Raw genomic sequence first — 11,531 nt, forward strand, 5'->3', positions numbered from 1 at the left:
AATCTGAATCTCTTCCCTTTGCTCTTGACTCCTTGCAGCCACAAATTCCAGGTGGTCACCCCGTGGCAAGTGGTGCTTAGTGGCCCCTGTCAGTTCCCTGGCCTGTCCCAGCCCAGCCCTGCTGTCCCACACATGGTCCGATGGCTGCAGTGTTCAGGTGCAGCATGGGGAAGGGTGTATTTGGTGTGAGGAGCAGCTTGCCTCTCATAATCTGCAGTACATCTCTTTGTACCCTGTTCCCCTTCTGTTCCTCCTACTTGAAACAGCCTCCCACAGGCTGTGGAACCTATCCAGCCCTATCTGCATCCCAGGTGGGGTTTAGCAGACATCCCTGCTCTGAAGTCTGCCAGGGTCTGTACAAGGAGAGAGGTCGAGAAGGGCTGGTTGTTCCCCCTGTGCAGGCACTGAACCCAGCGGGAGGAGCAAAGAGGCTGTGCAGAAAAGCTCACACATAAACCTTTGGTGAGTGGCTGGTGCTGGATAGGGCTGAACAGGGAGGACACCAGTGAAAGCTCACTCTAGTCCTATTCCCTAACATATCACCCCATATACTCCTCCCCTCAGTGCATGGAGAACCCCAGCACAGCAGCACAGCCTCATGGGGAGAATATTTTCAGCTTTTTCCTGACCTCAGCTTTGGGAAGAGAGCAAAGCCTGGAGACACTGGCATTTAGAAAATCCTGGTTTATTACAGAGACATGGCATGGGAGGGCACCTTTTCCACTGTGCCAGACACATATGCAAAGGTAACTCTGTCAGACAAGCTGGGTTCACGGTTCTTGAGAAGCAGAATTGTCACAGGTAAAATGTCCAAAGCACAGGAGGTTCCCTAGATATGTTGGAAACCACTTGTGAAGAGATGTGGCACCTTATTGCTGTTGAAATACTACAGATTGAATTTGCTTCTTCAGGGCGTCTTTGAGCTCCTGGTTCCTCATGCTGTAAACGAAGGGGTTCATTGCTGGAGGAACCACTGAGTACAGCACTGTAATCACCAGATCAAGCAATGGGGAAGAGATGGAGGGAGGCTTCAGGTAGGCAAACACTGCAGTGCTGAAAAACAGGGAGACCACAGCCAGGTGAGGGAGGCACTTGGAAAAGGCTTTGTACCGTCCCTGTGCAGAGGGGATCCTCAGCACGGCCCTGAAGATCTGCACATAGGACAGCACAATGAAAACAAAACACCCAAAAGATAAAGAAACACTAAACCCAAGAAGCCCAACTTCTCTGAGGTAGGAGTGTGAGCAGGAGAGCTTGAGGATCTGGGGGATTTCACAGAAGAACTGATCCACAGCATTGCCGTGGCAGAGAGGAATTGAAAATGTATTGACAGTGTGCAGCAGAGAATTGAGAAAGCCACTGCTCCAGGCAGCTACTGCCATGTGGACACAAGCTCTGCTGCCCAGGAGGGTCCTGTAGTGCAGGGGTTTGCAGATGGCAATGTATCGGTCATAGGCCATGATGGTCAGAAGACAATGCTCTGCTACTACTAAGAAGGAAACCAAAAAGAGCTGGGCAGCACATCCTGCATAGGAGATGGTCCTGGTGTCCCAGAGCAAATTGGCCATGGCTTTGGGGACAGTCATAGAGATGGATGCCAGGTCAAGGAGGGAGAGGTTGAGGAGGAAAAAGTACATGGGAGTTTGGAGGTGGTTGTCACAGGCTACAGAGGTGATGATGAGGGTCTTTCCAAGGAGGGCAGCCAGGTAGATGCCCAGGAAGAGCCAGAAGTGCAAGAGCTGCAGCTCCAGTGTGTCTGCGAATGCCAGGAGGAGGAACTGGGTGATGGAGCTGCTGTTGGACAGGTGTTTCCTTTGGGCATGGGATCCTGTCATTAGAGGAAGAATCAATAAAGTGTTAGAGGAGAATTGTCATTGGAAATGCAAAGCCATACTCCTAGAACTTTAATACTGCTGAACTTCTGAGCATTTTCCATTCATTTTCAATGAGAACTTCCTTCAGCTTCCTTGTTCGAGGTCTGGTTGGTGCTGGCTGAAGGTACTGTAAGGAGCAGGACCTCTGTCCTCCGCCTTTTGAGGAGTCTGCCCTGCTATGCAGCAAGGAGCTCATGGGAGTAGTGGTGTCAGGGGTCTATCCTGGTGTCTGACTTGGTCAGATGAAACCGCTCCTCACAGAAAATCACCTTGTCAGCCTCTGCACTCTCAGTGCTAGGAACGGCAATAACAGAGAAAAGTTGGAGAAGTTTGGGGTTCATAAAGCTCCCCCAGCTTACCTGGGGAGTTTTCTTGGAGTTCAGACACCTTCAGCATTTCTGCTGCACTCAGGGAGAAGAGAGGGACACTGGTGAGGCATATGAAATTGCTTCTGGCTTAATGCAGAGTGAGGGCAGCTGGTCTGTCCCTCTGACTTCTTCTGACCTGCCCTGGGCTTGTTCTTTGTGAGATGGAAGGTGATCACACTGCTGCATTACCCTGAAAAATAACCAGACGTTACTGAAAACAGAGGGATTCAGTGCAGACTGCTAAATGTCTCACTCTTTCTAAAGGTCTCAGCACCTCACTTCTAGCCAAGGACACTCATGGCTCCTTTCACCAACCCAACAGCATTTCCTCCATTGTAGCATCTCTGTGCTTCTCCGTGGGGCTTTTAGATAATAAAAGGTTGTGAGGAGAGAAGTTCACTTTGTAGAGGGCAGCTCAGAGCTTGGAAGTACACCTCAAGGAGACAGCCAAGTGTCCTAACAATAGCATCTGATGAAGTGAAAAGCAGCTGATCCTCCAGCCCCACAGACTGCATTGACCACAGCCCCACAGGGGAGATGAAAGTTGGGGCACTTGTTCCCACGGACACGCCTGCAGGAAAGGACCCACAAGATCAGTCTGTGACCCTACAGCTGAAACTCCAGCTCCCTAACGAAGCTGACGACAACAATGAAACAACAATAGGAATAACACAGACAAGAGGAGAAACAAGCAAATATCCAGCAATAGGGTGTCTGAGAAAAGCCAGGGCAGAGGCAGCCACGCCCTCAGCACAGCGTTACCCATACCCAGCTGGGCACGTCCCCTCCCAGACACCAACATTGCCGGGCAGTTGAGCTCTGAGCCCCTGTCATCTGCAGCAGAGAAATGGAGATGTGGCTGGAGAGCTGCCCCCTGGCTCTGCTGGAGCTCTGCTGCAGAGGAGGTGGTTCATGGTTTGGAGACCTCAGCCCTGAGGGCAGAGGCTGTGCTGGGTGGGAGAGAAGGCAAGGGGGCTTACTCAGAGGAAGGGCTCTGCACTGGAGGGGATGATGCAGAGTTTTATGATTTCTCCCTCCCATCATATCTGGTTTTCTGTTCTGCTCCTTCCCTGATGATATATCTGCTGCCTGGAAATTTTCCTCCTGAAAGATGTTTCACTCTCCCATGTCTTTTCCATTACAGCACTCACAGACCCCATCCCAACCCCTGTGCACTCACCCTGGCCCTACAGAAACCTGCCTGTTTGCAGGGCACTGCCTGGGTGTGTGTTCCTGTTTGCAGGTGGAAAATGAAAGGTCAGGCTAAGCCTGGTAGGTCCAGGAAAGGTGATGCTGGTGCTGTCCATAGGCAGAGGAATGGCTGAGGGTGCTTTAGGAGGCTCCTATCAGAGTTACTGATCACTGGCTCAGGAATCTCAGTGACTGCTTCAAGGCTGAAAGCTCCTGTTCCATTTATCCCTTTTACACCGCCCTCCCTCTTCCAAAAGGGAAACTGATAACACAAATTGAGGAAGTTTTTGTTATCTTTACAGTAATCCTGCGCATGGAGCATCTCCCCTACGAGGAGAGGTTGAGGGAACTGGGCTTGTTCAGCCTGAAGAAGAGAAGGCTGCGAGGGGACCTTATAAATGCCTACAAATATCTGAAGGGTGGGTGTCAGGAGGATGGGGCCAAGCTCTTTTCAGTGGTGCCCAGTGACAGGACAAGGGGCAATGGGCACAAACTGAGGCACAGGAAGTTCCGTCTGAACATGAGGAGGAACTTCTTCCCTCTGAGGGTGACGGAGCACTGGAACAGGCTGCCCAGGGAGGTTGTGGAGTCTCCTTCTCTGGAGATATTCAAGACCCGCCTGGACAAGGTCCTGTGCAGCCTGCTGTAGGTGACCCTGCTTCGGCGGGGGGGTTGGACTAGATGACCCACAGAGGTCCCTTCCAACCCCTACTATTCTGTGATTCTGTGATTCTATGACCTTCTTCTTGAGTCAGCCTTAGGAAATATTCTGGGGGTGAACTGGAGCTGTGAGCAGCTGACCCATGCAGCAGTCTCCTGGTAGGAGAAAAACACTGCCCTACTGGGGGTCCCTTCTTCCACCCACAGATTCTCCCCACAGCACGATCTGGAGCTCCCCGGGCAGGCTGAGCACTGACCCCAGCATACAGACTTCTGCAGTAAAGGGACCCTGCTCTGGAGGACCGTCCTGGGCACACTTGGCTACACACCTGGCGTAACATCCTACCAGTAATCTCCGGAGAAGGCAGTCAGCATGCCCTGCTCCTCTGATGGCAGGGCAGGGAAAAACTTCTCTGGAAGGTGTCTTCCCCCTCTAGGCTTGAGAAGCTGTGACAATCCTCCACAAAGATCCTGTAGGCTGTAGGATGTGCCAGCTTTTGGAGATCCCTCCAGCAGCAGCAGATTCACTGCCCTGCTTCCAGGGACTTACCATTTCATGGGTTGTGAAAATTTCTCCCTCAGTGAGCTCTCAGCGTCTTCCCACCCCGCACTGCCTTTAACCTATGTCCACCTCGCACCTCTCCCCTCGCTGCCTGCAGGCAGTGCCCTCAGCCCTGCTGGGCTTTGCAGAGGAGCTGCTCCTGGGCACAGCTGTTTCTCTGCAAGTGCTGCCCACTTGCCAGGAGTTCCCTCCATCCCAGGAGCCCAGCCCAGATCAGCAGCACAGGACCAGCACAAGGCAGCAATATCCTTACCCACTCTGGGCTCCCTCGAGGTGTCTTTTGGTCTCCAGGACAACTTGCTGTGAAACAGGCTGAAGTAATCAGTCCTGTTGCCTCCCTCAGCTGGGGAGAGACACTCAGTTTCAACAGCGTCAATTCTCCTCTCAGAGAAAGAGTTAGAAACAAAAATCACCTTTCCTTGCCCCATCACAAGACAGGACAACCAGAAAGTGACAGGAAGGAATCTCATTTGCCCCTGCTGAGGGAAGGGATTGAGCCTAGTCATTGGAGGCATCTCATCCTGAGTTTGAAGTCCTGAGGACTCAGGTCTCTCTCATGCTCACCACAAAACCCACAGGAGGTGGGACTCCTCTTGCCTCAAATGAGATTGGCACAAAACAGCCTCCTGCATGGCAGATCCTTTTCTCAGCTCCCTTGGTAATTAATGGAGGTGGAGAGCAGGAGGAAGATGTTCAGACGCAGACACTTGGTGACAGGTTTAGTTCCAGAGATGACCAAGATGCTTGCTGGTAACTACAAGCTCTGATGGAGCAGTTTAAAGAGACAGGGCAGCGTCTGAGGGCACCTTCCTGGAGGCTGGTGGGAAAACCTTTTGGCCAACTTCAATGACAGAAAGTGCCCACCTTGAAGACAAATCAACCTTTAAATGTTCCTTATGTCCAGGGCTGCTGATGGATGTAATCATCCTGACCAAATGGAGTCCTGTGGCACAGGGAGAACAAAGTCTCTCCCTTTCTGTTCTCCGTCAGCTGTTTTGTCCACGTGGCCTTAACAGTATGATGGGGTTTGTCTCATATGCATCCCTTCATTGCCTAACCTCATTCAGGGCAGCTGAATCTTCATTTATTTCACATTTACAGACACCTATGACTGTGGAATGTGCCAGGGCTCTCCAGGACAACTGCATGCATCTGACATGGACAGTACAAGTCCCATGCAGGAACCCCATCCTCTTTCAGAGTCATTGTGTGACAGGCACCACCCAGGGCATCTCACACAGATTTCGTGCCTTTGTGCAGTCACTGAGTCCCACCACTGCAGTGATGCAAGGTCTGTCCCTTCTCTACCCAGTGGATGCATGGCAGTGCATGAACACCAAGCACGTCACAGCAGGGTCTCCACTTGAGGGCATTCCCTCTCAAACTCTGCTGGATCTTCTCTCACCCATCATTTAACCATCCCTTTGATGGTACAGTCATGGATCAGGCTGGTAGTGATGTCCTAGCTGACAGGGGAAGTCCCAGAGGACTGGAGGATCGCCATTGTAACACTCATCTACAAGAAGGGCTGGAAGGAATGATCCTGGGAGCTACAGGCTTGTCAGCCTGACCTCAGTGCTGGGCAAAATTATGGAGTGATTCATTGTGAGTGCGCTCACAGGACATGTGAGGGACAACCATGGGATCAGCCCCAGCCAGCATGGATACCTGAAAGGCAGGTTCTGCTTCACCAACTTGATCTCCTTCTATGACCAGGTGACCCGCCTAGTGGACAAGGGAAAGGCTGTGGATATTATTTGCCTGGACTTTCGTAAGGTCTTTGACACTGTTCCCCACAGCATCCTCCTGGAGAAACTAGCTGCCCATGGTTTGGATGGGTGTACTCTCTGCTGGATAAAGAACTGGATGAATGGCTGAGTGCAGAGAGTGTTGGTGAATAGTGCCAAATCCAGGTGGTGGTCAGTCACAAGTGGTGTCCCCCAGGGCTCAGTTTTGGGTCCAGCCTTGTTTAACATCATTATCAATGATCTGGATGAGAAGACAGAGCTCTCCCTCAGTAAGATTGCAGATGACACCAAGCTGGGTGGGAGTGTCGATCTGCTCAAGGGTAGGAAAGATATGCAGAGGCATGTGGACAGGCTGGATCATGGGTTGAGGCCAACTGTATGAGGTTCAACAAGACCAAGTGCCGCGTCCTGCACTTGGGTCACAACAACCCCATGCAACGCTACAGGCTTGGGGAGGAGTGGCTGGAGAGCTGCCCAGTGGAAAAGGACCTTGGGGTGTTGGTCGGCAGTTGGCTGACCACGAGCCAGCAGTGTGCCCAGGTGGCCAAGAAGGCCAATGGCATCCTGGCTTGTGTCAGGAATAGTGTGGCCAGCAGGAGTAGGGAGGGGATCGTGGCCCTCTGCTCGGCACTGGTGAGGCTGCACCTCGAGTGCTGTGTTCAGTTTTGGGCCCCTCACTACAAGAAGGACATTGAGGTGCTGGAGCGTGTCCAGAGAAGAGCAACAAGGCTGGTGAGGGGTCTAGAGAAGAAGTCTTACGAGGAGCGACTGAGGGAGCTGGGCCTGTTTAGTCTGGAGAAGAGGAGGCTGAGGGGCGACCTTCTTGCTCTCTACAACTACCTGAAAGGCGGTTGTAGTGAGGTGGGTGTTGGTCTCTTCTCCCAGGTACCTAGTTACAGGATGAGAGGCAATGGTCTCAAGTTGCATCAGGGGAGGTTTAGGTTAGATATTAGGAAAAGTTTCTTTCCTGAAAGAGTGGTCAGGCGTTGGAATAGGCTGCACAGAGAGGTGATTGAGTCACCATCCCTGGACATGTTCAAAAAATATGTGAATATTGCACTTTGGGACATGGTTTAGTAGGCATGGTGGTGTTGGGTTGATGGTTGGACCTGATGATCTTAGAGGTCTATTACAACCTATGATTCTATGATTTTCATGGTGTGCCTGGATCACAGGATGTCCACACCCAAGGACATTTTCAACATCATCTCTTCCTTCCTGACATCAGCTTCACCTCCACCACAGGCCCCCAGGGCTGCAGAGACATAGCAGACAGCATACCCCTCTCCTGGCCTTGCCCAAAGCAGGGTTTGCTCTCTTTGTGGGCACCTCATTTCTCCTTTACATTGCCACCTGTCGTCCCCTCCAGCATGTCTCAGCTCTGAAGCAAAGCCTTTGCACACACAAGGCCTTGGGCGCTTGGTAACAGGTTTCTTTCTGTAAGTCTGCTCTCCGCCCCGATAGGCCACAGCTGAGGTGCTGCAGCCCAGACATGCACCAGTGGCCTCAGCCTGGGGCACAGGGAGGAGGAGCTGGAGGCCCCAAGCTATCTCTTCATCCCACCTGGAGTGAAGAACGACTGAGGCATGCTGAGACAGCTGACATGATTGGGGTGCTGTGATGGGTGGATACAGATGAGAAGGAGAGACAGGCCAGAAAGATCAGGAGGGAGGTGTCCTCAGTGTGAAGGAGCTGCTTAGATGTGTGGAGCTTCTCTATGGGATGAACTATTTGGGTAAGCCCTTATGGATCAGGTTCAGAGGAGAAACTGGTAAAGGTGACATTGTGGTGGGAGATAAAGAATGAATTAATGTCCCTTTGCTGACTTTAATCACCTTGGCATTTCCTGGAAGGGGACCGCAACAGCATGAAAATTGTCCTGGAGGTCTCTGGAGGGTCTTGGTCAAGACCCAGCTTGGGACACTGGTCTTTACAGCTCAGCTGTGAGATTGATCAACAATGGTGATGTTGATATGCATCTACAACTCACAAAGAAGGGAGAGTTAATCATGGAGGTTAAAACCTGTGTCAGCCTTGACTGCCATGACCATGAAATAATGGAGTCTCACCTCCCAAGGGGAATGACAATAAAAGAGAGTAGATGTTAGACCTCAAATTGTTCTCCCAAAAGTGTGGTCATTTACCCAGTGCACAGTACGCCAATACACACACAGAGCAGAGGTGTTGTCTTTCTTGCAGATTTGTGTAGATGTTGGTGCTAGGTGATAATTCCACAAAGCTAGCACAATGTTTAGCAGAGTCACAAGTTCTATATACTCTTACCAAAACAAAGCAATTACTCATTGCATTCTGACTGGTTCACCACGTTACACGCTTGTCATAGAAGTTTACTCCTTCCTTGCTTAACTATGCATACTCGCAAGCTGGGGAGGTGCAGACTTTTTGGTTCTGAATTGAGTCGGTGGTTGCAATCTCCCCCTGCCGCCTTTACCTTTTTCCTAGTTTTCCTCAGTCTTTGTTAACTTCATGCTTCTTTGGCAATCGTCCAGCTTTCAGTGCCTTCTGGGCTGGATGTTCCCCTTTTATCAGTCTGTTAGCTCCTCTTCAAGGACACAATAGTTAGTAAGGCATGCATTGATTATACAAAGTAGTCAAGCCTAAAATTAAACAATGTCAGAAGGACAGAAGCATTTCTGCCCTGTGTCATAACAATGTGAGCATCACTATGCTCAGAATATCACTGCCCGATATGAAGATAAGCAGACTTTGGCCTAGTCCTGCAACTTTTAATGAGGGAGCCCACGCGAGCAGTACACAAAGGCAGCACAGCTCAAGACATCTGGCCTTTGAAGATGGTGTCTTTCAAGCAGGAGGCTGTGCATGTCAATAGTCAGGAAAACAAGCAGAGCTATTGGGAGAGAAACTTGGGGAAACGGGAAACTCATGTGGGAGCTCTATGTAAAAAAAGAAGGATACAAGAGTTGGATGCAAGGGTGGAAACAGAGGAGGAATTCAGAAATGTGCTTGGGTTTAGAAAAGCCAGCGCTCCGCTGGAGTTGACACTTGCAAGGGAGTTCAAGGCCACAGCAACGGGCTGGTACTCCTTTAGCACAGTTAAAGCAGAAACAAAGATGGTGTGTGGCCACTGCTGAATTCAGCAAGAGCGGAGGTAGATATGTCTGAGATTGTATGTGTCCTCTTTGCCTCAGTCTTCTTCAGCAAGATCTCCCCATTCCAGGTGCCTAAGAGGAAGAACTCTAAGCGAAACCCAGCAATGGATGGAGATTAAGTCACGGGTCCCTTGGATAAGGTCAACTCTTAATAGTGCATTGGACCACAGAATCACAGAATCACAGAATGGTAGGGGTTGGAAGGGACCTCTGTGGGACATCTAGTCCAACCCCCCTGCCCAAACAGGGTCACCTACAGCAGGCTGCACAGGACCACGTCCAGGTGGGTCTTGAATATCTCCAGAGAAGGAGACTCCACAGCCTCCCTGGGCAGCCTGTTCCAGTGCTCTGTCACCCTCAGAGGGAAGAAGTTCTTCCTCATGTTCAGACGGAACTTCCTCTGCTTTAGTTGGTGCCCATTGCCCCTAGTCCTGTCACTGGGCACCACTGAAAAGAGTTTGTCCCCATCCTCCTGACACTCACCTTCCAGATATTTATAAGCATTTATTAGGTCCCCTTTCAGCCTTCTCTTCTTCAGGCTGAACAAGCCCAGCTCCCTCAGCCTCTCCTTGCAGGAGAGATGTTCCAGTCCCCTCATCGTCTTTGTAGTCCTCTGCTGGACTCTCTCCAGTAGTTCCTCATCTTTCTTGAATTGGGGAGCCCAGAACTGCACACCGTACTCCAGATGAGGCCTCACCAGGGCACTGTAGAGGGGAAGGAGATCCTCCCTCGACTTGCTGGCCACACTCTTTTTAATGCATCCCAGGATGCCATTGGCCTTCTTGGCAGCCAGGGCACACTGCTGGCTCATGGTTAACCTGTCGTCCACCAGGACACTCACGTCCGTCTCCGCAGAACTGCGCTCCAGCAGGTGCACCCCAAGCCTGTACTGGTGCATGAGGTTGTTCCTCCCCAGGTGCAGGACCCTGCATTTGCCCTTGTTGAACCTCATTAGGTTCCTCTCTGCCCAACTTTCCAGCCTATCTAGGTCTCGCTGAACGGCAGCACAGACTGCTGGTGTATCTACCACACCTCCCAGTTTGGTGTCGTCAGCAAACTTGTTGAGGGTACATTCTAACTCTTCATCCAGGTAGTTGATAAAGAAGTTAAATAAAACTGGGCCCAGTACTGACCCCTGAGGGACACCACTTGTTACCGGCCTCCAACTAGACTCAGCGCCGCTGATGACAACCCTCTGAGTTCTGCCATTCAGCCAGTTCTCAATCCAGCTTTTGCCAACTTGCCCTGCACTTTTTGTCCACGAGCTCCTCAGCTCTCACAGTGTGGATGTGCTCCTGGCAGGCAGGAGGGAAACTAGAGAGCCTTATCCAGCTGGGAAACCTCTCAAGGGTAGACCCAGCTCCTCTGCAGATATTCATTCAGTCAAGTACCTGGACCCAGAGTCCCGTGGTATCCCCATTGCTAGCACCCAGATGCTGATATTAGCAGCCCTGCTGCAGTTGGTGCTATACACACCCTGTGTCCTGCTCATCAGCTTGAAGTTCACTACCATTCGCACATGTCCACTATGAAGGGAGAAGTCAGTGCAGGGCAGCGTACTCAAGAGAAACCTGGCAAAAATTCAACCAGACCCTTTTATATCCTTTCCCTATGTTTTCCCATTTTAAACCCCAACAACAACTTGCTTGCTGATTGTCTTTTCCTTTAAAATCAAAAGGAATCTTCATGAGCAAAATCACCAAGACCTGGTCTGAGTGTCTTAATCTCATCATTACAAGCCATATGCAGACTGCATGCTGCAGGCATCCTAGTCAAGGGAAGGTTGAAAGGGAAATTGGATGAAGACCACTGCATTGGCTCTGTGGGTCTATGGAAGAGATGTTTCCAAAGAGGGTGTGGAGAAGTTGCTGTGGACACAAGTAGATGGAGATGTGCTCTGGAAAGACAGAGCAGCCAGCGGCTGAACCTGTGAGGAGCTGTGGCCTGTGGGAGACCCAGAGCAAGTCAGGGACATCCCTGAAGGACTGCAGGCCCTG

General features: G+C 51.1%; 1 protein-coding gene across 1 annotated transcript; it reads right to left on the minus strand.

Annotated features, from left to right (window-relative positions):
* Positions 1-869: 869 nt before the first annotated feature.
* Positions 870-7,991, minus strand: LOC142360428 (olfactory receptor 14C36-like). Its single transcript, XM_075412618.1, has 2 exons — positions 7,967-7,991; positions 870-1,828 (listed from the first exon to the last, which is right to left on the minus strand). The coding sequence occupies exons 1-2, from the start codon at positions 7,989-7,991 to the stop codon at positions 870-872; spliced, it is 984 nt and encodes a 327-aa protein (XP_075268733.1).
* Between the last annotated feature and the right edge of the window lie 3,540 nt (positions 7,992-11,531).

This window comes from Opisthocomus hoazin, unplaced genomic scaffold (genome assembly GCF_030867145.1).
Source record: "Opisthocomus hoazin isolate bOpiHoa1 unplaced genomic scaffold, bOpiHoa1.hap1 HAP1_SCAFFOLD_330, whole genome shotgun sequence".
Taxonomy (NCBI): Eukaryota; Metazoa; Chordata; class Aves; order Opisthocomiformes; family Opisthocomidae; genus Opisthocomus; species Opisthocomus hoazin.